General features: G+C 44.0%; 1 protein-coding gene across 1 annotated transcript in view; it reads left to right on the top strand.

Moving 5' to 3' along the window:
- Positions 1–27901, top strand: part of VSIG4 (V-set and immunoglobulin domain containing 4) — a gene marked incomplete at its 3' end in the record, with an annotated part of 110216 nt that overhangs the window by 5194 nt on the left and 77121 nt on the right. The window contains exons 3-4 of the mRNA XM_082263275.1: positions 8199–8294; positions 21874–22224. Coding sequence (XP_082119401.1) covers positions 8222–8294; positions 21874–22224 — 424 coding nt within the window. The 5' untranslated portion in view covers positions 8199–8221. The remainder of the gene's footprint in view (positions 1–8198; positions 8295–21873; positions 22225–27901) is intronic.

Below are 27901 nucleotides of genomic sequence, written 5' to 3'. Positions count from 1 at the left end.
ACCATGCAATTGACCCCACCCCACCTTGAACTACCCAATCCCCACTCTTGACCACCGGCCACAGCCCACCATTTAACCCTCTTCTAACCGTGTCCCCTGTCCACCCCATCATGAGGCCCTGCGCCTATTTTTTTTTTTTTTGCTCCGGGCCTGTCTTTATGTTTTGGATCATTGTCTTGTTGGAAGACAAATCTCCGTCCCAGTCTCAGGTCTTTTGCAGACTCCATCAGATTTTCTTCCAGAACGGTCCTGTATTTGGCTCCATCCACCTTCCCATCAATTTTAACCATCTTCCCTGTCCCTGCTGAAGAAAAGCAGGCCCAAACCATGATGCTACCACCACCATGATTTGACAGTGGGGATGGTGTGTTCAGGGTGATGAGCTGTGTTGCTTTTACGCCAAACATAACGTTTTGCATTGTTGACAAAAATTTCGATTTTGGTTTCATCTGACCAGAGCACCTTCTTCCACGTTTGGTGTGTCTCCCAGGTGGCTTGTGGCAAACTTTAAACAACACTTTTTATGGATATCTTTAAGAAATGGCTTTCTTCTTGCCACTCTTCCATAAAGGCCAGATTTGTGCAGTATACGACTGATTGTTGTCCTATAGACAGAGTCTCCCACCTCAGCTGTAGATCTCTGCAGTTCATCCAGAGTGATCATGGGCCTCTAGGCTGCATCTCTGATCAGTCTTCTCCTTGTATGAGCTGAAAGTTTAGAGGGACGGCCAGGTCTTCGTGGATTTGCAGTGGTCTGATACTCCTTCCATTTCAATATTATCGCTTGCACAGTGCTCCTTGGGACATTTAAAGCTTGGGAAATTTTTTTGTATCCAAATCCGGCTTTAAACTTCTCCACAACAGTATCTCGGACCTGCCTGGTGTGTTCCTTGTTCTTCATGATGCTCTCTGAGCTTTAAACGGACCTCTGAGACTATCACAGTGCAGGTGCATTTATACAGAGACTTGATTACACACAGGTGGATTCTATTTATCATCATTAGTCATTTAGGTCAACATTGGATCATTCAGAGATCCTCATTGAACTTCTGGAGATAATTTGCTGCACTGAAAGTAAAGGAGCTGAATAATTTTGCACGCCCAATTTTTCAGTTTTTTATTTGTAAAAAAAGTTTGAAATATCCAATAAATTTCGTTCCACTTCATGATTGTGTCCCACTTGTTGTTGATTCTTCACAAAAAATTACAGTTTGATATCTTTATGTTTGAAGCCTGAAATGTGATAAAAGGTCGCAAAGTTCAAGGGGGCCGAATACTTTCGCAAGGCACTGTATGTGACCTGAAATGTCAACTTAAAAAACCTATTTTAATCTTTTCACATCTGCAGCTTCCACTTTATTATTCCCTGTTGATCCTGCTACGAAGGCTTTCTCCCATTTATGCCCCTATGTTGTCACCCTGTCACCTGGACTTCCAATGGAGACTACAGGGGGTTGTTTCAACACACATTATACAGGTATTGTATATTGTTTTCACCACCTGGGAAACCCACATCAAGAAACTCAATGCAGCCATCACCAGAGTCAGGGCCGGGCTTAGGTGTTCAAGCGCCCTGTGCGAGCTGATCCTGTTGCGCCCCCAGCCCCCCACCAGCGCCCGGCACATTTTTTCTTGCACTTTTTTTGCACTTCATTTGACTTTTCTTTTTTATGATCACTACAAACTTAGCCCCCCTTACATTAGAGACCCCCCTTACATCAGAGACCACCAACGGAGCCCCCCTTACAACAGAAACCCCCCAACAGAGCCCCCTTACAACAGAAACCCCGCACAGAGGCCCCACTTACATCAAAGACCCCCACACAGAGCCCCCTTACATCAGAGACCCTTCACACCAAAGACCCCCCAAACAAAGCCCCCTTTACATCAGAGACCCCCCACACAGAGCCCCCCCCTTACATTTGATGCAGGAGAGAGCTTACTTACCTTAGTATGGAGGCTTACCACGAGAAGAAAGGGCGGGAGGAGGAGGAGAAGGGGCGGGAGGAGGGGGAGCCGACGATCTCTCCTCTGGCGTCCCTGGCCTGGAGAGGAGGGGATCTGTCAGTGGCGGGCACTGGCGGCGGATCTGAGGCTGAGTTGTCCCTGCAGCTATAGAAGACACAGGCACAGCCGCACAGCGGGAGGTAAGCGGCGACCATGGCCTGTGTTAACCCTCTCCATGCCGCGGTCGCCGCTTACCTCCCACTGTGCGGCCTGATCATGTACGAGCTGCAATGGCCACACGGCGCCCCTTTTGCCCATGGCACCCTGTGCGGCCGCACAGCTCGCACACCCCAAAGACCGGCCCTGACCAGAGTGCATGTAGATGGGAAATGGCTGCAAATAGACCGCATGAGGTTGGCAGCACTGAGATGCAGCAAAGGATGAAAAATGCACAAAGCAATTGCGAGGTTACCTTCAGTAAAAACTATATGTCATAATATGAGTGCTTACTTTGCAAAACTGCTTACTTATCTTAGTAAATAAGGCAAAGCTGTGTTTACTTTGAACACCTAATCATGTGCAAGGGAAATTGAAAAAAAGGATTTTTGTACAGGAATGGGTGACAAAAGCAAACACAGCGTCACTCTTCTTTACTAGGCTTTTTCTACAATCACTGTGTGTGTGTGATTTGTTTATTGCAAACGTTTATATTGACAGTATTACCAACTCAACAGTTTTGTTATCCAAACAGAAGAATCCATATGGACATAGAGAGTGATAGACTTGGGCCCCGGTTCACATTTGGGCGGGCTGCGTTCTGCAGGTAGGGTGGCCCATTTCTTTCAATGGCCTGTCCTACCCGCAGAAACATATAGAAAGAAGTCCCAGACATTTTTTTTTTTAATGGAATGGAATTGCATTATGTTTTGTGCGAGCAAATACACGGGCATTTTTCTGATTCATTGGGGTGTCATTAAAGAAGTTGTAAACCTTATTTTTGTTTTAAAAAAAAAAAACAACAACAAACATGGTATACTTGCCTGCTCTGTGCAAAACAATTTTTGTTTTCTGGGGTGCCCCCAACTTTTCTTCTGGGTTGCCCCTCCGGCAATCCAGGCCCCTCCTCTTCATCGGCTTTCCCTGGGTGCACCGGACAGACTCGCGCCCGAGTCCCACTGCTGCGTACTTTGACACAGACAGCCCCCCACTCCTGTGTCACTGGATTTGATTGACAGCAGTGGGAGCCAATGGCCCCTGCTCCAATCAATCTGTCCAATGCACATCTCTGGATTGGATCGGGCTCAGGTAAGAAAGGGGAGGGGGGAGGGTTTGCAGCACAGGAGGTTTTTCACCTTAATGCATACAATGCATTAAGGTGAAAAACCTTGAGGCTTGACAACCATTTTAATAATTAATGGCACCCCCATGCATCTGCTAAAAGGGGGCTTTTCTGCCATGTGTCGTGAACGCATGCAATTGTGCAAGAGAGGACCCATTGCCCTAAATGGGTTATGTGTGGTGGGTGCTATGCACCCACCAAAAGCTGCAGGGGGCATAATTCCTGCTGAGGCTGTGGCAGGTGTACACTCATGACTGCTGTTTCTGCAGCTAAAGGGGTTAGCGCTTGGAAGGCAGTAAAAAGTGGCTCAACTATGGGGTTTTACTACTCCCGACAGCTAGTGTGAACAAACCCTAAGACTGGGGAAATGAAAAGTAGGTCAAGAAAGAAAGCATAAAAGCATAGAATGGGAAAATAGGGGAAAGGGATCACAGTGGTATAGATGTTTAATATACCTGTATTTATCGGCGTATAACATGCACTTTTTCCTCCTAAACATACGCGATGTATTAAAAAAAAACAGTCCAGGCAGCGCTGACAGGGCAGAGGAGGCGGGCAGGGCGGGCCGGCCGAGTAGAAGGAAGGACGAGTAGTTGCTGTCATAGGGAGTTCCGACTCCTATGATAGACAGCACAGTGGCCCAATGCCGGGACGCGGGACCTGTGACGTCTATCATAGGCGCTGGGACTTCTGATGACAGCGGCCGCTCGTCCTCACTTCTTCTCGGTCCGGTCCGCCCCCCTCTGCCTCTCAGCGCTGCCTGGCCTTTTCTTTTTTAAATACCGGTATATCGCCACTCTGTTCAATGGCGCTGGCGAGGCTGCTGTTGCCATTTGCTTTGCCCTGCATTGGTGGACACTGCACTGGCGAGACTGCATTGATGTACACTGCACTGGCGAGGCTGAATTTATGAACACTGCACTGGTGAGGCTGCATGAACACTGCGCTGGCGAGGTTGCATTTCTGAACACTGCGCTGGCGAGGTTGCATTTCTGAACACTGCGCTGGCGAGGCTGCATAAACACTGCTCTGGCGAGGCTACATTTATGAACGCTGCGCTGGCGAGGCTGCATGAACACTGCGCTGGCGAGGCTGTATTTATGAACACTGCGCTAGCGAGGCTGCATTGTGAACACTGCGCTGGCGAGGCTGCATGAACACTACCCTGGCAAGGCTGCATGAACACTGCGCTGGCGAGGCTGCATTTATGAACACTGCGCTGGCGAGGCTGCATTTATGAACACTGCGCTGGCGAGGCTGCATGAACACTGCGCTGGCGAGGCTGCATGAACACTGCGCTGGCGAGGCTGCGTGAACACTGCGCTGGCGAGGCTGCGTGAACACTGCGCTGGCGAGGCTGCATGAACACTGCGCTGGCGAGGCTGCATGAACACTGCGCTGGCGAGGCTGCATTAACACTGCACTGGCGAGGCTGCATTTATGAACACTGCGCTGGCGAGGCTGCATGAACATTGCGCTGACGAGGCTGCATTTATGAACACTGCGCTGGCGAGGCTGCATTTATGAACACTGCGCTGGCGAGGCTGCATGGACACTGTGCTGGCGAGGTTGCATTTATGAACACTGCGCTGGCGAGGCTGCATTTATGAACACTGCGCTGGCGAGGCTGCATTTATGAACACTGCGCTGGCGACACTGCATGAACGCTGCGCTGGCGAGGCTGCATGAACACTGTGCTGATGAGGCTGCATTCACGGGCACTGGTAAGACTGCATTTGATTTAACAAAAAAATGTTCTAAGTTCAATGCTGTTTATTTCAAATTTAAGCTTTTTTCCTAAAATTTCCCTCCTAAATTTGATGTGTGTGTTATACGCCGATAAATATGGTAATTAAACTGAGAGCAATGAATTCTCGAATCTCAGGGTTGAAAGTATGATATCTAGGGATGCCAGAGGAGTGGAAACTTTGGATGGAGTGTCCGCCAAGATAGCTTTCAATAATATTATCTGTTGTCCTTTTTTATTTTTTCTGTTTCAAATCTTAAAGCGGAGTTCCGGGCACAAAAAAGATTTCTTTTTTTTTGTGCCCCTCCGCTAGGTATGCCTCACCTGAAAAGGAATTGGATAGTTATTTTTTTTTTTTTTGTTTACTCACCTTTTTATTGAAGATCGTAAATACTCACCTATGACAGCTTCCTCCTCCAGCGCCGAGGCTCACCCCGTCACTTCCTGCCTCGCGATGATTCCTGGGAGCTAAACGTCATAGCTCCCAGGAATCAATGCGCCGCACCGGCCCCGCTTGTCATTTCCGGGCGACGCCGCCCAGAAGCTGTTTAGGAATGCGGCGCCGCACCGGAAGTGACGAGAGGGGCCGGTGCAGTGCATTCTGGGACACGAAGACGCGGAAGAAGACAGAGAAGAGGACCGCGCCGGCTTCAGCTGCCCACAACCGAGATGGAAACGCTGTGGAAGAAAATTTCTAAGTAAGTATTTCTTCTAAAAGGTAAGTGCGAACCGGGACAGATCAGAGGCTAGCCATTGTGGAATGTGCTAGCCCTGACTGTCCCGGGGGTATGTTCAGAAAAAAATCATTTTTTCTGCCCGGAACTCCGCTTTAAGCTGGCCATACATGGATCGAAATTCATCCGGTTAGGCAGTAAACAGATGAATTTTGCTCCATATATGTATGGGCTACCTGGTTGTTCAAAAGTTGATTTATCAAAAAACTGTACAACCAGCCTATTAGGCTTTTCCCAAACAATTCGTGTCACCGGCTATAGCCAGCAACACAAATCATTGTGTTCTGCCAGCAGGGAAGGCTTCCCACCATCAGAACACAATAGTGCAGTGGGAGGGATTCCCCCATCAACACTGATTGTGTTGATTGGGTAATCAAGCAATTTTCTTTCCTTCCACCTATGGTAATCAAAGTTTTTGTGTGGATGGGAGAATCAGTTTGTTTTTTTCATTCAGTCTGCTGGTTGACCAAAAAAAAAAGTTCCACCTAAGGCATTCCATACATTTTTTTGTTCAATAAGTGGTTTGAATGATAAAAATGACCCGATTCCCCTATCTACACATTCAATGTAGATAGGAGAATCCTTCCTGCTGAGCTATTGTATCCCACCGTCAGAATACACTTATCCAACAGCACTGATCAATTGGGAAGAACTCAACACAGGGTGGTTGTACAGAAAGTCAATCAGTAGACCCTGCCGATACATGGATCAAAATTTAGCCCCCTTCCTCGTTCCTTCCCACTATTGTATCCTGACAGCGATGGAGACTTCCCCACCTTCAGAATATATTAACCACTTGCAGTTATACGGCGGCAGGGTCCCGCAAATCGCCGTACCTGTACGGCACTTCGCGGGAGCGATCCTGGGGGTGCGCGCAATCCCACTCGCCAGCAGGGGTCATGATCCACGGCACCGGAGGCCGTGTTTACCGCCGGGCACCCGCGTTCGCTCCCAGTGAAGAGAGAACGGCGGGCTGTCATTGTAAACACAGCAGATCGTTGTTCTCTCAGCAACCAACACAGAGCTTCTGTGTTCCTCCTATTTAGGAACACAGGTCTCTGTGTTGATTGCACAAGCCCACCTCCCCCCCCCACAGTTAGAAAACACCTGCTATGCTCACATTTAACCCTTTCAATCACCCATGGGTTAACCCCTCCCCTGCCAGTGTCATTATTACAGTAACAGTGCATATTTTTTGCACTGATTACTGTAGTAATGTCACTGGTCCCCCCAAAAGTGACAAAAATGTCAGTTAGGGGTCCGATCTGTCCGCCGCAATGTTGCAGTCCCGCTAAAAATCGCTGATCTCTGCCATTACTAGTAAAAAAATAAATAAAACCAATCAAAATATGCTTATTGGGATTTTTTTTAACCAAAAATATGTAGCAGAATACAAATTGGCCTAAAATGATGAAAAAATTAGATTTTAAATTTTTTTGGGTGGGAATGTTCTATAGCAGAAAGTGAAAAACATTGTTTTTTTTTTTTTTTTCCAGAATTTTCGCTTTTTTTGTTTATAGCGCAAAAAATAAAATTGCACAGGTGATAAAATACCAAAAGAAAGCTCTATTTGTGGGGAAAAAAAGGACATCAATTTTATTTGGGTACAGCGTCCCGCGATCGCGCAATTGTCCGTTAAAGTAACGCAGTTCCGAATCGCAAAAAATGGCCTGGTCATTAAGGGGGAAAATCTTCTGGCCCAGAGGTGGTTAATCAGTGCTGCCCGCTATAGCCAACAGCACTAACCAAATAGGAAAAACCCAAAAGGGTGGTTGTACAGAAGTCAATCGGTAGACCTTGCCCATATAGTACATGGATCAAAATGTGTCCCCTTTCCTCGTTCCTTTCTGCCTACTGTATTCTGACAGGGAGGGATACTTCCCCACCATCAGAATACATTGATCAGTGCTGCCAGCTATAGCCAGCAGCACTAACCAATTAAAAAAAACCTGACAGATTGGTTGTGCAGAAGTCTTTAATTGATAGACCAACTTCTGTACAACTACCCTGCCCATATATGGATTGAAATGTAGCCGGTCCCTACTGAACTGGCCTAATTTTGATCCATGTATTTTGAGCCATGTTGTGGCTGTAAACATTTTGGACAATTATCACAAGTTCTAAGCAAAACATTTTGCTGATAGGTTTATGCAGCTTCTCTTGTATGATTTTTATTTGGGAGGGCTGCCAAATAAGGTCAGGCCAAGTTTCATTAGGCATATTGCACTATGTAAGAAGAAATGTACAGTACATGCAGGGCCACTGAGTCTTGAACTCAAAATTGTTGAAATCTGTGACATGTTGAAACACAGCTTTTTGCTATCTAGTAAAGAATTCAAAAAAAGGAAGGAAACAAAATCATGAGGTCCTAAACAGATGAAATAAGAGAAAAACAAAAAAGGAAGCATTGCTGTGTTTGTTGTCATTGCAGCACAAACTGTATTGGGAAGTAGAATGGCACATCGAAGGATGATGGGGAACACCGGGTGGCTGGTTGTCTTTGTCTTCTTCTACGGATTTAGAAGCGGTGAGTTTCAAATTCTTTTTTGTACACATGGGAAATCTTTACTACTTCAGTATAATATTCTGTTATCACAAATGGGGATAATCTAATTGGGAAAACTGCCCATTTCGACTAAAGCATGTGGACCCCCCCCCCCCCCCATCCAAATAGTTGAGTTTAGGTGTCTCCATTGAAGGGTCCTGTTAATTTCACAACATAGAAAGACATTTTCGACAATTGTGCTCTTCCAACCTTGTGGTAACAGTTTGGGGAAGACCTTTCCCTGTTGCATCATGACTGTGCCCCTGTGTACAAAGCCATCTCCATAAAGGCATGGCTTGATTAGTTTGGTGTGGAGAAACCCAAGTGGTCTTTACAGAACCCTGACCTCAACCAAAAAAATAGCTTGACATTTAAAAATATATACAATATATACGAATATGTTTTATTTAGAATTTGGGCACTCCAAAGACAGGTAGGTAAATTATGTCCAATTCAAACTGGCCCTAGTATGTAAAGTGGCGACCTTGGATTGCAAGCTTTTTTAGGGCTAGGACTGATATGAATGGTACCATATGTACATTTTTAACAATCAATAGCCGCCCGTGATAAATAAAAGGTGAATGCATTTAGGGTAATGTAGTTTATTTAAGGTAATGTTTTGCATTTTTTTTTTGTGCATTTGATTAGTATCTGTGCTCTACATATTTTTGTTTTCTTTTTTGTTCCACGGTCTGCTTTATTTCTTTTTGTGACAAAAAAAAAAAGAGTATATTATGGGACCTTTTTGGTACAACTGAATTTTTGGTTTAAAGCTCATTGAGTCCTTAAAAACTACCTTCATTTTGCCCTTCATTTTTACTTCAAACTATTTCACTCAAATTATGGAATTTTGCTAAAATTTCCCAATATTCACTAAAATCGCATGGACATGAAAAATCTAAATTTTTTAAATATATAGTACACATGTTCTTGGTAGTCTATCACATACGCAACAAGGAGGCTAGTATATTTCTATATAGAGAAAGATTATGCTCCACTGCATATGCCATTCTATCACCCACCCATGCCCCAGCACCTCCTTGTCACCCACCTCACCTGCCAGGTCAAAGCACCTCCATGCTATCTACCTTACCTCCCAGGTCACATCGCCTTCCTCCACCCACCAAACCTCCCAGGTCAAAGCACCTCCCTGCCAACCACCTCATATTCCAGGTTACCGCACTCCCTGCCACCCACCTCACCTTCCCAGATCACCACTCCTCCCTCCACCCACCTCACCTCCCAGGTCACCGCTCCTCCCTCCACCCACCTCACCTCCAGGTCACCGCTCCTCCCTCCACCCACCTCACCTCCCAGGTCACCCCTCCTCCCTCCACCCACCTCACCTCCCAGGTCACCCCTCCTCCCTCCACCCACCTCACCTCCCAGGTCACCCCTCCTCTCTCCACCCACCTCACCTCCCAGGTCACCGCTCCTCCCTGCCACCCACCTCACCGCTCCTCCCTGCCACCCACCTCACCTCCCAGGTCACAGCACCTCCCTGCCACCGACCTCACTTCTCAGGTAACAGCTCCTCCCACCTCACCTCCCAGGTAACCTATCCTCCCCACACCCAATTCAGCTCCCAGGTCACAGCGGCACACTCCACCCACTGAACCTCTCAGGTCACCAATCACCAACCCCTTATCCCCCAGTCACTGTGCCTCCGTGTCACTCAACAGCCCCCCCCCCCCCCTTCTTTTCCCGAGATCTCAACACCTACAACCACCTAATTTTTCCCCAGTAACAACTCACTGCCACATTCTTCACTACCAATCCCCCCACCAACAGTGCCTTCCTTCGATTCATCTGTAGCCACCAAGCTTCAATCCACCTCCTTGCCACCAAGCTTACACCCCATCCACTCCCCTTCCTCATCACAGTTCAAGTGCTATCTACCTCACCTCCCCCCAGGAACAACATCTCCTCCTGATCAACCTCCATCAGCCTCCCCACCATACATCTCACCCCCCCCCCCCCCTGCTGGCATGGCACTTTGCTCCTATCCATTTCACCCTCTTGGTTACAATGCTTACTTTCCTCCTACCTCAGCTAACACCTCCTTGTCATAGCCATCTATTCCACCCCATCAACGCAATCAGCTTGTGTACTTTACAAATATCCTCTCAGCTGCCTCTGTCCCCCATCACCCACACACTATTCTCTGCACTGCTCCGCAAACTTGGAATGGGCACCCAGAAGGAAAGTATCCCTGTAGTCAGTGTGAAAGTGGCAAACTCAGCCTGGACTTCACCCAGGCCACGCCCCTAATGTGTTTCACTCCGCCCCTCGGAGCTTAGTCATCGGGATAAAGATCCCAGACATGTGGGGGAGTTGGAATGTTAGAGTTGGAATGGGCACACCTTTGCTAGTAATCAAAAATGATAAAGACCTAAGCTTGTATAGGAATCCACAGACTATCACACTTTTAGGAATGTCGGATCACTGATCCCCCTCTGCCCTCCGGGGTTCTATTTGTCAAACCCTAAATCTAGTGAATTTACAGTAGTGATGCAAGTTCTGTCAGAAAGAACCACAAAGCACTAAAAGGAAATGGGCACACCTGGATGCGTCAGATTCAAAAGATTCTTCCAAAAGAGGCGAATTGGGCATGGCTGATTAGATTGCTTGAGATGGGACTGCAGGCAGCACTGGATTTCTGGCAGGATCGACGGGTAATTTTTAGCACTTATTAAACAGATATAACAAAACACTTTCAATGGTATATTTACCAGACCAAAAGGGAAGCAAAAAAGAGAAGTTCATTGTTATGGGTTACATAAAACTTAAATTATTTTTTTTGCAAGCAAAGCAGGACAGAGTTCTTTAAAGAAGACCAGATAATGAATGCTCCTTCCATAAAGCATACGTTTTCTGTTTCCTTCCTACAATATAAGCTCTTTATCCAAAGAATTAAAAACAGGAAATAATATTGTAGAATTCCCCAAGCATTTCCAGTTTTGTTAGACATAGAACCAATTCATTTATAAACAATGCCCCAAAGCTCTTCACAGCTACAATGCTATTGATGCCCTTTGTTTTCCCTACTGTTGCAATATAGTAAAAGGAATCGATGGAACGAGAGCTTGCAATTAACCAACCCATTTTTAATGAAGCAACTAGTCATATGGTATTTAGGGGTAAAACAATAGAAAGTATTACCTAAAAAAACAGAACTCGTTTTTATAGGTGTAACACCCTACAGGTAGGTGCTAGGTAAAACTACAGTGGCCCTTGTCTGCCTAACAGCAGGGCTGTGATTTATCTAGTTAGGGTGTCAGGGCTTCCAGGTGTGCCTGCTGAGGGGAGAAGTATCCCCATTGTCTCCTGTGAGAGGCTTCTCATATGGCAGTGTGGGAAGCACAATCAGGGGACACATCCCAGCTTGTAACTACCCCAGAAGGCAGATTATGCTGCAAGGGATTCTGGGAGTGGGTATAAGTTTGGGGGGAAGTGCGTGGCACGGTGTCTTTGGCAGGAGCAGAGTCCCAGGAATGAGAGTGCGGCTGTCTCTCCTCCTGTCTGAGGAAGGTGGATATCTCGGGGTGTCGCCTGAGAATCCAGAGAGTGCTGAGTTGAGCTGAGGGGATCCGGTGTGCCGAGAGCCTGCGGAGAGAGAGAGGGGTCCAGTCCCAGGAAAGCCTACACAGGTCGTGAGTACTGCGGATTGCCCCTAGGGGTCTGCCTAAAGTCAGAGGGGACCACTCCGGAAGATGTTCTGGGATCCAGTGTCAGCTAGCTGTAAAGGGGGTACCTAGGTTGAGGACCCTGAAGTTGTAAAGGGGGTACATAGTCAGTGGACCCTGAAGAGATCAAGGAGTAAAGGGGGCACCTACAGTCTGGGCCCTGAATTGTATTGCGTGTGCCAGTTACAGTGATAGTTATTCGGAGTTCTATAAAATACTACCTCAAGCTGTGCCAGGCGGGGGAAAGTATTCAGAGACTTACACAGTGAAACAGTGTCAGGAGTTCTACAGTTCTCAGTCTTGGATCTACTGGACTATAGGTCGGGGATTCAACACTTCTTCTGTTATACAGAGTGTTCTCAAAGTCAGTGAGTGTTGGCTGGCGTCAAGGAAGCGCCAACAGGCATTTTCAGGATCGAAGTCCCAATTGTAATTAGTTCAAGCCGAAAGGAGTATCCCACTCATTCCCTTCTCCCATCCCCTTAATTTATAATAGAAAAAATACAAACAAAGTTGCCAGAGTTGTCGCTGCTTCAGTTGTCACACCTGGGGACTCAGCTCACATGGGCTGGAGAGGATTCCGGTACTAATGGCAGACCCACATCAGGCCATAGGCCTGAAAACCTTGCTACATAGGTAAAAACTCAGAGGCCAGCGGTATTCAAATTAAAAGAGCAGCCTTTGCTGCAATACTCACCTTCTAATGGTCATGACTTCCTCTCCACCACTAGACCAGCATCAGTTAACCCACTTCTTCTGAGCCCAGGCTGTCATGGATGGATCCCCTAGATGCCATGACACTGGTCTCGGAGTACTTATGCCTGGAGTTCTGCTTTAACAGCAAGTGTATCAAAGCATATGTCAGGGCAAAAACAAAACATACTGTATGTAGTACATACATGCATTAAATGTACATTTCCCATGTTTTACCCCTATGAAGACCCTGCAAGTACAGGGAAATACCTAATACAACAATCCATATAACAATCGTGAGTCCCACAAGTGATCTAATCTGTGACAATGTTATTAACCCCAAACAGGGTGTGAACCTTAACAAAAAATATTAGTGTCCAAATGTGATGTCCAATAGACTTTTCATCCTGTTTGAACTGAAACCCTTAACAGGGAAATAAATGCTATGAATCCAAGTGGTAAATGTGAGTCCAATTGTGAGTATCCAAATGAAAAATTGCCAAATGATGTGTAGTGAATCCCACCGCCTCCAGGTTTAGCTCCTTACCAACAGGTTAGGATAATAGGTAGTAAACTCCACCCAAGAATGGTAACTCCCTGTGCTGTGGAAGTGATCCCTCACTCCTTTACACCTCGTGGAAGAGACAAAACCAACCAGCCCCTTAACGGATGGATGTTAATGAAGCATGTGTCTGTCTCTTTAAAAGGACCTTCATTCCAACAGCAGCAGTGGATATAGGCTTGGGTTTCTCTTTGGTGATCTCCTATGGCTCCTATACTCCTCTAAAATCATCCTCCACAGATTTTTCCATACATATAGCAAAGAGATAGGCAGCCAATAGTGCATTATCCCAGCAAACTTTATTAAAAAAATAAAGTGCACTTACATAATCACACTGTTAATGAGCTTGTGAACCTCAGATGTATGAAATATACACTGAAAAGAAGGAAAGTTAATCAGAATGAAATATCAACTATTATTGATATGGGCATCAATATCCCATTGAATATTATGTCCTAGAGGCCGGAAACACTTTAGTTCATATATCCAGAAAGTTTCCCGTCTGGATATAGACCTTTTTATATTGATCCTTCGCCAATGCTGAACATATTTCTCAATAACAATGACTTCCAGGTTGGTGGGATCTTTATGGATTTTTATGGTGACATCTCGCAAAATGCTGCGAGAGACTGTGCCCCACAAAACCTTTGCGGATATTGGTCAAATGTTCCCCTATACATATACTAGCAGTCCGCATGGTTCTCCCAACATATTTATTATGGAAATGTGGTTCCTGCGCTATCAAGGATTTTCTAACAACCACCCTTATGCTGCGTCACATAAACTGATACTTTAAAACAGTTACAGATATATATGTTATGGGGGAGTGTGATGCACTTCAGGGTTATTGTGAATATTATATAAAGTGCTTATGTGTAACTATCCACCTATTGAGCAGTTATATATATCAAAATTATTATTGTAAAGTGCTAATACATATGTTTCATTCCAAAATAAATAAATAAATACATCACTAGTTCATATAAATATAAAATGCTGGTGTTGATATCCCATTCATAAATTGTTATTACCAGAAAGTGAATAAGTGCTTCTTATAAACATAAAAGTGCTCTGTGCTTCCAGTGCTGATATAAATATCTTGTCAATAGTGAAAAAATATATATGAAGAACTATATACTGCATATGTGCAAAACCAATAAATATAACAATAGGTGTCCAATCCAGATGGTACGCCAGACAACTCCAAATTTATCTGGTTACAAGAAATCAGAAAAAAGTTTTATATACAGATAAATAAGTAATGGTGATTTGATCGTGCAATTTCTTTTCCTCCACCTTTAATCTCGTTGTTCAGTGATTTCACTTCTAGGTGTGCTAAATTCTCACCTCAAAAAAGCCAATAATACGCCTGTATTATTAAAGCGGGGTTGGTGGTTGTTCCTCTCCATCCTCTATTCCAGCGTGGTTTCTGAGAGCCACAATCTCCTCCCAAGGATCCGTTCCTTCCTTCCCGATGTTGTGGTGTCTATGGGGACCTTTAATAACCTCCTTTGAATGCGACCTCTTTAGTTGTATCTCTCCTCCTTGGGGCTCATTAAAGCAATGGGGCCATCATTGTGTAGTATTTTCACATTTATTAAATAAAGAAAATAGCAGACTTACATTTAAAACAACTTTCTCCTGTATGAAATAAGCCGCCGTGGGAGCTCTTTCCCCGTACCGCACGTCACTTCCGGGTTCCTACGCGTTGCGTCCCTGAGGAAGTCACGTGATACCTTGACGCAACGCGTAGGAACCCGGAAGTGACGTGCGGTACGGGGAAAGAGCTCCCACGGCGGCTTATTTCATACAGGAGAAAGTTGTTTTAAATGTAAGTCTGCTATTTTCTTAATTTAATAAATGTGAAAATACTACACAATGATGGCCCCATTGCTTTAATGAGCCCCAAGGAGGAGAGATACAACTAAAGAGGTCACATTCAAAGGAGGTTATTAAAGGTCCACATAGACACCACAACATCGGGAAGGAAGGAACGGATCCTTGGGAGGAGATTGTGGCTCTCAGAAACCACGCTGGAATAGAGGAAGGAGAGGAACAACCACCAACCCCGCTTTAATAATACAGGCGTATTATTGGCTTTTTTGAGGTGAGAATTTAGCACACCTAGAAGTGAAATCACCGAACAAGGAGATTAAAGGTGGAGGAAAAGAAATTGCATGATCAAATCACCATTACTTATTTATCTGTATATAAAACTTTTTTTCTGGTTTGTTGTAACCAGATAAATTTGGAGTTGTCTGGCGTACCATCTGGATTGGACACTTATTGTTATATTTATTGGTTTTGCACATATGCAGTATATATTTTTTCATATATTTTTTCACTATTGATGAGATATTTATATCCGCACTGGATGCACAGAGCACTTTTATGTTTATAAGAAGCACTTATTCACTTTCTGGTAATAACAATTTTTGAATGGGATATCAACACCAGCACTTTATATTTATATGAACTAGCGATGTATTTATTTATTTTGGAATGACACATATGTATTAGTACTTTAGAACAATTTTCATTATAGATATAAGGCATAAGCGGTTTATATCTTGTTTAGCGCACCAGACCACAATTTTTTCATTTCACAATTCCAAATCAGGTATTTGGATCTTTGGTTGCAGCTTCACTATTTCTTTACATCAGCGCACCCTTTTTTATTTCCACAGGGAAATACCTGTTGATCTGGCAGAAATGCTCTCAGTTCCTATGACTTGTTGTGGGCTCACAACCCTCTGTGGACTTAATAGTGTCAGCCCTGCCTAGTTGTTTTTTGTTAAACTACTGAATACCCTACCCCACTCATCTCCACAGCATAGGAATACAGTTGGGCTAACACCACCCCCAGTGTGGTTTGCACCAGAACTCCCAAAACATGTAAAAAGTTTGGACCCTAGCTTATATTAAAGTCTATGGGACACGAACATAAAAAATCAAAAGTCCCCTTTTTGAAGGCTTATATGCACGTTTGTGGCCATAAAAAAGGGTATGGGGGCCCTGGTACTGCCCTGGGGGACATGTATTAATGCAAACATTTGGAAAAAAAAAGTCAACTTGTATATTGCTCCGATGCTTTACTGTAGACAACATTTCTGAGCTATGGAATCATTTTTGAATCTTCAAGTAATATTCTTGGTTAATCTGTTGTAAAATGTATGATTCATTTCAAATGTCTAAGCTTCAATAAAAAAACAATTGTAGCACTGTCCTAGTAAGGACTGCAAGAATCACTCTTTTTGGGTCCCCCTGAGTTACCAGTATACAGTTCTTCAGTTCTCCTTCTTTGGCTCATTTCAATAATCAGTCCAGCGGTATTTGGTTGTTTTGTGTTTATTTAAATTAGGACTAGGAGAAGGGAAGAGTGGGATTCTCCAAATTAACTATGCATAATTGGTTGAGGACTCCTATCTTCAGATACAGCCAGCCACTATAGGTGAATTTGGGAATTAAGTCTCTTTCCTAAGATGACTTGAAGAGCTTGTAATTCTCATCAGGATACTCTCTCTAGCATCCTCTTTCCATCCACTGCCGGCACCCGTTCACTGACTATCCTACACTTGGGGTGACCCCTCTCAGGTCAGGCCCCTCAACACGAGTCCCTGTACTCACGATATTGTGGTTCCAGGGTCTCCAGTGTCTCCCCATCAGTCAGCTCTCCTGGACCTCTGGGTTCAGCTCCTCTTATCCGTTCCTCCGGTCCTCAGGACGACCTCCTTCAACTGCATGCCACTGCTACAGAGTAGGAGGCAGCCGCCCCACTCCCTCCTGGGACTCTGCTCTCCAGCCAAAGACCCCGCAGCACATGTGCTCCTGGCTTTTATACAGTATCCAGAATGCACTGAGGCGACCTGCCCTCTGTCAATCACCAGGACTGTATCAAAGCCTATGCATCCATTCGTCAGGTTTCCTCCCACTGTCCAACATGCCTCCCTATTGGACCAGTGTGAAACTCTCTCTAGACACAATGAATCGCATATTAAGCACAATGAGCAGACCTCACTAATCAATCCTGCTCTCTGGTAAGCAGAGAACAATATAGATTTACCTGCAGCCCCTCTGGTTAGCAGAGAAGGCTCAAAACTATACTCTCTCACTAGCACCTACCTAGGAGAGTGCTACACAATTAAAAGAAGAAAAGACAGTTTTTACAGGAGCAGTGAAATAAAAAAAGTGGCACATCTTTACTGTACATAGAACCTGCTGCTGCAAAACTGACGTAAATAAAGAAAAAAATTGAATTTTTTTGACCGGCAATACAATACAAAATTAGAAAAAAAAAAAACATGCGCTCGCTTGTCCCGCCCAAAATCCATACCAGACCCTTATCTGAGCATGCAGCTCAGCAGGTCAGGAAAGGGTGGGACAAGCAAGCACCCCCCCCCTCCTGAACTATACCAGGCCACATGCCCTCAACATGGGGGTTGCTTTGGGGTGAAGGGCCTCTTTCCTACAACCCTGGGCTGTGGTTGTATGGGTCTGCGGGCAGGGGGCTTATCGGACCCCCAGATCTCCCCCCCCCCCCATGTTAATGAGTATGGGGTAAATTTTACCCCTAACCATGCACCAAAAAAGTATCAAAAATAAATAAAAACACACACACACAGTTTTTGACAATTCCTTTATTAAAAATAGAAAAACACTGTCCCCCAAAGAAGATGCATTGTCGACCATGTCCGCCGGACCCCAAAAAAAAGAAAAAAAAATGCTCCACCTGCAACTAAGGGTAACAGCCATGTGCCTGCTCTGCCATTCAACAGTTCTTTAATAGGTAAGGGGCGGAGCCACCTGGCAACATCACCTGGTGGCCCCGCCCCTTTACCTATTTTAAGAACTGTCAGATCGCAGAGCAGGCACATGGTGGTTAGCCTTTATTGTGGGTAAAACTTTTATTTTTTTAGTCCAGCAGTGGTGGCAGGCGTCGTGATTGATCAACATCAAGGGACAGTGTTTTTTTATTGCTAATATAGGAATTGTCAAAACCTGTGTTTTTATTTCTTTTTGACACCTTCTTTTGGTGAATGAGCAAGGGTACAATGTACCCCATACTTATTCACATGGGGGGGTGGGATGAGGGAACCCCTCTCCCCCAAAGCCCCCCATTTTAAGGACATGTTGCCTGGTATGGTTCAGGCGGGGGGCTCGCTTGTCCCCTTCCTTTTCCTGGTCTGCCAGGCTGCATGCTCGAATAAGGGTCCGGTACGAATTTTGGGGGGACCCCACACCCTTTTTTTTTTTTTTTTTACATTTTGGCATGCGGTTTCCCTTAAAATCAATACCAGATCCAAATGGCCTGGTATGGATTGGGGGGGACACCCTCACTCTGTTTTGTTTCACATTTTTCTATTGCCGGTAATTTTTTTTTTCAGCTGGGGGAAGCCCGTTGACAGCTGATGACTCATCTGTTGTTAAGGACGCAGCGGCCGGCTTTCCGGCCTGCTCCTTATCAACCAACTATTCACTATGCCCAATCAAGGCTTAGGATGCACTGTGCAGCGTTCAGCGGACAAACACCCCATCAAGCGCCCTGCAAATTCGGCTGTTTGCCAAACTTATGCTTGGTCCAAACCAGTACAAACTACTCACCTAACACTACAGAGGAACTTGGCATTCGCTATTCCAAGAACTTGAGATAACACAGCTTGAGATAACACAGGAAGTATGCACAGGACACAGGACTTCGCTACATTTCTGACATAACAAATAGGTATTTTGTTGCACTTAACATATATATCACAAAGCACTTCAAAGGAATATTTATAGCAGAAGTAAAATTCCAGAAAAAAATTCTAATTGTGGACCCCCAGGAGCTTTTGTCATAATGCAAAGTATTCACATCTTAATTGCACTTTAGGGCACACTTATCCATCAAGGTGATCCCTTCCAGCACTACAAATTTGCGATCCTCTCCATGGAAAAGCCCTTCATTTTTACCCAATCTTCTTTTGGGTTTGAAGTCTTTGGCCATCTTTGGCCCAGCCGGGGTGATGCAACTCCTGCGCATGGGAGTGGCACAGAACAGTGCCAAGACTGTACCACTGAGTTGTACATGTGCATATATGTTGACAGTCAGGGAGAAACATTAATTGCAGAAAAGACACACAGGAGTATTTTTTTTAATCGCTGTGCAAATGCCTTTAAGCATTTGAACAGCTGCCACAAATAACTCTGTATTGTTTCTATTATGCTTATTTCTTGTGATTGTCAGCTCCATCTAGTGGCCTTAAAAAAACATGATTTTTTGTTGCTAGAAAACTATTTAGAACTCTCCAACTTTATATATATATATATATATATATATATATATATACACTGTATATGTATATACAGGCATATATATTTTCAGACCCGGGCAACCAGCCTGCACGGCCGCCGAAGACCCAATCAAAGTCGCATTCAGCTCTGATTGGGTCTCAATGCAAAAACCCGGAAGTGATGTCATGACATCACTTCCGGGTACTGGCGCCAGATTAAAAAAAACGACAGCATTCAAAACAGCCAAACTTGGCGTTTTGAATGCTTTTAAGTGTAGAGGAGGGGTTTGAGGTCTTTTAGACCCCCAGATCCCTTCCCAAGAGTACCTGTGAAGAACAAAAAATAAAACATTTTTTTTTTTAAATGTACAAAAATATTGGCGCATATCGACCGATATGCGTTGGCCAAAGTATCGGTATCGGCAATGAAAAACCGATATCGGTCGATCGCTAATATATATATATATATATATATATATATATATATATATATATATATATATAAATTTGGATCACATGATATTGGCTCTGCAGTTTTTTCATATGCAATTTTTTTGGAAGAAATACACTTTAATGAGTTTTAATGCACAGAAAAAAACAATATAATACCCATATGTTTGGTAAAATATAAAAGATGATGATATACCAAGTAAATAGATACCCAACATCACGCTTTAAATTGTGTATGCCTGTGAAACAGCACCAAATTACGGTAGCTAAAAATTTCCATAGGCACACTCTTAACCTTTACAGGCTACCAGTTTAGAGTTACACAGGAGATCTGGAGCTAGTATTATTGCTCTCGCTCTGACATTCCTGGCGATACTTCACATTTGTGGTGCAAGCCATGTTTACAAAAGCGTGTGGGACTGGCGCACATGCTTCACATTTGTTTGCAAGCATGGTGGGACAAGGGAGCTTTAAAATATTTATTTTTCACATTTTTTTATTTATTTTCTTTAAAAATATATATTTTTTTAAAATAACTTTATTGATATCACAAGGGATGAACAACATCCCATCTAAGAGCATGTGCCATGGCAGGTTCTCTTTATGGAGAGATCTGGAGTCTATTAGACCCCAGATCTCTCCTCTGCCCTCCAATCCAGCAAATCGGACACAGATGGTCACTGCTTCACTGGCCAGTAATGGCCCTGTAAATAAAGAGCCAAAATCAGAGGCACAAAATCCTTGTCACTTCTGGTTTCTGACATCACCCCCCCAAGATCTTTGACCATTATGTATCAGCAAAAATCCCCTACCCCAAAAAAAAAAAAAAAAAACAGAGCGCTAACCCGCATGCTTAGCTCAAATCCTCTTATCCAACATATGCTTCCAGCACAATTCATCCCCTCCCCCCCCCAAAAAAAAAAGATTTGCCTGTCTAGCACAAATCCTCTACCCCTCAAATGTTCCCCTCCGAGCCCAAATCCTCCGCCCCCCCCCCCCCCGCTCCAGATCCCCCCCACACACATTTCTTCTCCTATCACAAATCCCCCCAATCCTCCCTACTAGCACAAATCCCCCTTCCCGAACAAAATTTCCCCTCCTAGCACAAACCTCCCCCCCCCCCCCCATATTACTTTTTCTAGAATAAATCCCCCATCCTAGCCCAAATTCTCTTCCCTCATCTCACTTCTCAATTCAACCCCCCCTTCAAATCAGCACTCCTAGCACACCTCCCCAAACTTCTCCTCCTAGAACAATTCTTACCTCCTGCAGCATCCCCAAACTTCCTTCTACCAACACAAATCTCCTCCCCCCAACCTCCTTGTGGTGACCCCCAAACCTCACATAATATCACAGTGCCCAGGGCACCAGGGGGCAGCCACTCCTCCTGTCCACCCCTCATCCTGGGCCTGGTGGTAGGTTGTGCATTTGTTTAAAATTGTGAAGTAAGAAGCAGATATTGGGCCCAGCCAGTGTCCGCACCAGATTGTCCGTCACACTATCACAGTCACACTATAATTCACTAAACACTGCCATTTTATAGCATCTAAATTCTAGTATATATACCATAATTTGTAGATGCTACAACTTTCACACAAACCAATAAATATACACTTATTGGGATTTTTTTTTTTTTTTTACCAAAGGCATGTAACCAAATACATTTTGGCCAAAGAAATTTGATTTTAGTAGATATATTTTTTAACAGAAAGCAGAAAATATAGTTATAAAAAGGATACATTTGATTTGTGTACATCGTTGCATGTCTATGCAATTGCCAGTAAAAATAGCCCACTGCTGATCAGCAAAAAATGGCCTGGTCATGACGGGGAGGGGGGGGGGGGGTAAAACCTTCTGGAGGTGAAGTGGCTAACAGATTTTCATTTATTTTCTCCAACCAGGTTTATGTGACATCTCCCTGACCATGGAAAAGACAGTGACGGGCTATAGAAGGGAATCGGTGGTCATACCCTGCACTTATGTAGCATCGAATAATGAAGCCGTGATCAAGGTTGAGTGGGAATCTAAAAATAATCTTATCATATACAGGGCTGATGAACAAGACCATATCCCGCTTATTATGTACAGAAACCGTGCAGTTATATCAAAATCACCCTCTGGGGATGTGTCCTTGACCCTTGGGAAGTTGGACATGGATGACAGAGGGAACTTCAAATGCAAAGTCACTGGGAGAGGCCGCGACGGCAAACTGATAACGCAAGAAGACGTAACTATACTTAAAGTCCTTAGAAGTAAGTGTGTACCTAGAAACATGGTAGCTTTCCTAAAGTGTATCTAGGACCAAAATGTTTTCTGTAATTTTGGATGGAGTGGTGAGAGGCTGGGACCCCTGTCAGGTTTGTATGGCTCTAGAGATGAGCGGAAGGAGAGCGCCAAATGATCATCTCAAGAGTCTAATGGCCTTTATTACAATCACAGGTAACAACAAGAGGACAAAGGGGCACCCAACTCAATTCAGGGCCAAAATCCCTCTTCATCAGAGCCTAACACAATGTAGCACAAATGATCTATACTGGATTCAATGTAGAGCTCCAAGAAAAGATCTCAGGCAAAAGTAATAGTGTACAGATGATCTTGCCTGTATCCATAGCAAAGTGATGTCACGCGTCAATTGGCCACAGGTACCAGCATGCCTTTTCTGTAACTATTGGTCCTGTTTGAGATCCTCTACAGGAGCTATATTGCGAGTCTAAGAAATACTTTTTGCTGCATCATTTTAACCCTTGATGAAGGGATATATTTGGCCCACCATAGGTGTTGGATGCCTTTTTGCCCCCATGTTGTTACCTGTGTTTGTAATAAACCCTTGACGACCACCCCATAGCAGATTTACTGCTACAGGGTGGCCGCGCTGCGCATTTGCAGGTATTGGGCGCACATGCATACATGTGCACAGCGGGTCAGGCGGACTCTATGTCTGCCGGCACCCACCATTCATTCATTATAGAGCCAGAACGATGCTCTGTCTATAAAAACAAGGCAGATTGCTGTTCTGTCAATGTGGAAGGCATTGATCCTGTGTTCCGGCAAAGCAGAAACATAGATCAATGCCTTCCATTAGTAAAAGTTCCTCCCCCACAGTAGTAAAATACTGGTCAGGCACACGTTTAACCCTTTGATCACCCTAGATGTTTAACCCCTTCCCAGCCAGTGTGTCATTAGAACAGTGACAGTGCATATTTTTAGCACTGATCACTGTATTAGTGTCACTGGTCCCAAAAAGTGTCAGTGTCTGATTTGTCTGCCACAATATCGCAGTCCCGCTATCAAAGTCCCTGATTGCCGTCTTTACTAGTAAAAAATTAAAAAGAAATAAAAATTCCATAAATATATCCCATAGTTGCAGATGCTATAACTTTTACGCTTATTGGAGTTTTTTTTTTACCAAAATATGTAGCAAAATGCATATTGGCCTAAATTTATAAAGAATTTTTTTTTACATTTTTTATTGAATACATTTTATAGCAGAAAGTAAAAAATATATTTTTTTCCCAAAATTGTTGCTCCTTTTTGTTTGTAGCACAGAAAATAAAATACATTTTATTTGGCTGCAGAGTTGCGTGTCCATGCAATTGTCAGGTAAAGTAATGCAGTACTACCTCCTGACGATAATCCAAGGATATATAGTAAAAAGTAAAATGGTTAAAGGAGAGGTAAATGGTGCTGCCCACTATAGCAGTTATATATGGCAGGTATAGTGTAAGGGAATGACTCAACCCTACAATATAAGCAGGTATAATCACAGAGTTGAAAATTAGACTCTATAAAATATGCAGTAAGAGGTGATTTGATAATCACTACTAAAAATCCTAAACACATATGCATCATAAACATATATATATATATATATATATATATAATATATAATAATAGTGCAAATTAGATTATGTATAAAGTGACTCTGTGACCACCAATATTAGGGGCATTCTTCCCGCTGACCACAAATGTCAGGAGCATTCTTCCCGCTGACCACCAATGTAAGAAGCATTCTTCCCACTGACCACCAATGTAAGGATCATTCTTCCCACTGACCACCAATGTAAGAAGCATTCTTCCCACTGACCACCAATGTAAGAAGCATTCTTCCCACTGACCACCAATGTAAGAAGCATTCTTCCCACTGACCACCAATGTAAGAAGCATTCTTCCCACTGACCACCAATGTAAGAAGCATTCTTCCCACTGACCACCAATGTAAGAAGCATTCTTCCCACTGATCACCAATATAAGGAGCATTCTTCCCACTGACCACCAATGTAAGAAGCATTCTTCCCACTGACCACCAATGTAAGAAGCATTCTTCCCACTGATCACCAATGTAAGGAGGCATTCTTCCCACTGACCACCAATGTAAGAAGCATTCTTCCCACTGATCACCAATGTAAGGAGACATTCTTCCCACTGATCACCAATATAAGGGACATTCTTTCTGCTGGCCTCCAATTTAAGGGGCATTCTTCCCACTGATCACCAATGTAAAAAGCATTCTTCCCACTTATCACCAATGTAAGGGACATTCTTTCTGCTGGCCTCCAATTTAAGGGCATTCTTCCCACTGACCACCAAAAAAATGGAGCATTCTTCCCACTGATCACTAATAAAAGGAGCATTCTTCCCACTGACTACAAATATAAGGGGCATTCTTCGCACTGACCACCAATGTAAGGGCCATCCTTCCCACTGACCACCAATATAAGAAGCATTGCCCCACTGAACAACAATATAAGCGGCCATCTTCCCACTGACCACCAATGTGAGCAACATTCTTCCAATTGACCCCCAATGTAAGGAGCATTCTTCCAATTGACCACCAATGTAAGGAGCATTCTTCCAATTGACCACAAATGTAAGGAGCATTCTTCCCACTGACCACCAATGTAAGGAGAATTCTTCCCACTGACCACCAATGTAAGGAGCATTCTTCCCACTGACCACCAATGTAAGGAGAATTCTTCCCACTGACCACCAATGTAAGGAGAATTCTTCCCACTGACCACCAATGTAAGGAGCATTCTTCCCACTGACCACCAATGTAAGGAGAATTCTTCCCACTGACCACCAATGTAAGGGACATTCTTCCCACTGACCACCAATGTAAGGAACATTCTTCCCTCTGGCCAGCAATGTAAGGAACATTCTTCCCTCTGGCCAGCAATGTAAGGAACATTCTTCCCTCTGGCCAGCAATGTAAGGGCCATGCTTTCCACTGGCCACCAATATAAGGAACATTCTTCCCACTGGCCAGCAATGTAAGGGCCATGCTTTCCACTGGCCACCAATATAAGGAACATTCTTCCCTCTGGCCACCTATGCAAGGGCCATTCTTTCCCCTGGCCACCAATTTAAGGGACCTTCTTCCCACTGACCACCAGTTTAAGGATTATTCTTCCCACTGGCTATACAATTTGGTTTTAAAAGGGATTCCCCAAAAACCAAAAATTATTTAAAGTAAAAAGAATAATCAAAGCTGGCTTAGCGATACGCTGAGCAAGGATAAGGATGACAGGTGTAGTCAGCAGTGACGGTTTCTATATTTCCATGCTTTAGCTGGTTCAAACATTCCTTGACCGATAAGAAATGCCCCAAATCCACTTAATATCTCCTGAAACGGGACAGTCCTGTATTTATTAGAATGGTCACACATAGATGTGGTGTCATAGATACAAACAAATGTAGTAATAGGTTCTTCAAAGTTATCTACATACATAAAAAAAGTTTTTATGAATCCTTCCTGTTCATGGTTTTGTAAATGGCCTTTCCTACCATATCTTGAAATAATTGTATTTTTATTAGAATTCACTTACTATTGGCAATTGTGCCTATTATTTAGGGCAGGGGTCCCCAAACTTTCTAAACAAAGGGCCAGTTTTCCATCCTTCAGGCTTCGATGGGTGGGCCAGGCTGTGGCCAGTGGGAGTAGAAAATGTCCTGGTGTGGGAGTAGACAATACGTCATCTTTGGTATAAGAAGGAGGAATAGTGGCCTATTGTTGGTGTCAGTGGAAGGAATAATGCTCTATTGGTGTCAATGGAAGGGTAGTGCCCCATCATTGGTGTCAGTGGAAGGAATAGTGCCCCATTGTTTGGGTCAGTAGAAGAAATAGTGACCCACTGTTGCTATTAGTGGAAGGAATAGTGCCCTATTGTTGGTGTCACTGGGAGGAATAGTACCCCACTGTTGGTGTCACTCAAAGGAATAGTACCACATCATTGGTGTTATTGGAAGGAATAATGCTCTATTGGTGTCAATGGAAGGGTAGTGCCCCATCATTGGTGTCAGTGGAAGGAATAGTTCCACATTGTTTGGGTCAGTAGAAGAAATAGTGACCCACTGTTGCTATTAGTGGAAGGAATAGTGCCCTATTGTTGGTGTCACTAGGAGGAATAGTACCCCACTGTTGGTGTCACTCAAAGGAATAGAACCACATCATTGGTGTTAGTGGAAGGTATAATGCATTATTGGTGTGAATGGAAGGGTAGTGCCCCATCATTGGTGTCAGTGGAAGAAATAGAGCCCCATTGTTGGTGTCATTGGCAGTATTTATGCCCCATTGTTGGGGTCCATGAGAGAAATAGTTTAGAAGTGGGAGGAATGGTGCTCCAAAGGCCAGATAAAAGCAAGGGAAGGGCCACATTCTGCCCCCGGGCCACAGTTTGGAGGCCGCTGATTTAGGGTAAAGCTCATTATGCAGTAACCATACATATCTTCTAAACTGATAAGAATGAGAAAGCTAATTGATTTGCCTTGTACTAATCTTTTCCTCTCTGTAATCAACTGATTTTTAAAATAAACCCAATCAATAAACTTTTGCCATTGTATTGTCATTTCAAAAGGTCTTTGTAATCATTTTTATTCTGCAGCTTTTTTCAAAATAATATCTAGCCTTGTTCAGGTACATCCTGTTATAGAGTGACAACTCTCTATCCTTGTCTACCAAATGTGCTCCCGCGTTGTCGCCCTATCCCATGGGCTTCCTGTGGAAGCAACAAGTGGTCGTATCGATACAAATTACATATGATCTACTATTACTGCCACCAGGAAATGCCATGCAGCCATCACTGGAGTGTATGTAAATAGGAAATGGTTGCACAAAGGCTGCAGGAGATCAACAGCACTGAGAAGAAAAAAAGAAGGGAAATGACTCCATGGCAATAACAAAAGGTATTATTTTAATGAGAGCTGCAGATTAAAAAAAATAAATAAAAATGATTTTTGAAATTGCATTAACAAGCTAATATGACATTTTAGTGATTTGTCTTACACCTACTTTAAGGGTTTGTTTACATGAGCAGCTAAACGGTGGTAAAAGTAGGTGGTTGAGCCATGGTTTTGCCATCCCCCAACCATTTACCTAAACACAGAAATGCAGCCGCTCAGCCACAGTATGCTTTGGTGCTTTGCAAAAATGAAAGAGCATGACCCATTCAAGTAAATGGGGCCGGTTGCAAGGGGATATGTGGCCTCCTTACTGCCTGTCAAGCGCGCTCTGAAAATTGATCCACTGTGGATTGTTTTTCAGAGGGGCATCAATATTTGCTGCACATGTGAATGAGCCCTAAAGCTGAACTCTGGGATAATCAAATATTCTTCTCTGAATCTCGGTGTGCCATGTGTATTTCTTCCAGGTCTGTGCAGCAATCCAGTCTGAGACTTTTCCTTCCTGTAATAAAGACCTCTCACTGCTGCTTTCTCTCCTTGTGCAAGGTGACTGGTCTTGACTCCACCCCTCCTGTAGTTTGCTGTGGAGGGTGGGGCCTACTGAACCCCTCCCACAGCTCTGCTCTCTGGACAGGGCTATGTACTGCACAGTGATGATATCATTGCTACTTTACAAGGCAATACCAGTGTTTGCAAAGGGATCCTTTGCCACTAATAAAGAATATAGTGGGTAGAATAATTATTTGATCC

The sequence above is a fragment of the Pelophylax lessonae genome (assembly GCF_965119305.1).
Source record: "Pelophylax lessonae genome assembly, chromosome: 7".
Classification (NCBI taxonomy): Eukaryota; Metazoa; Chordata; class Amphibia; order Anura; family Ranidae; genus Pelophylax; species Pelophylax lessonae.
Note: the sequence above shows the minus strand (reverse complement) of the source record. Positions and strands in the feature narration are given on the sequence as shown.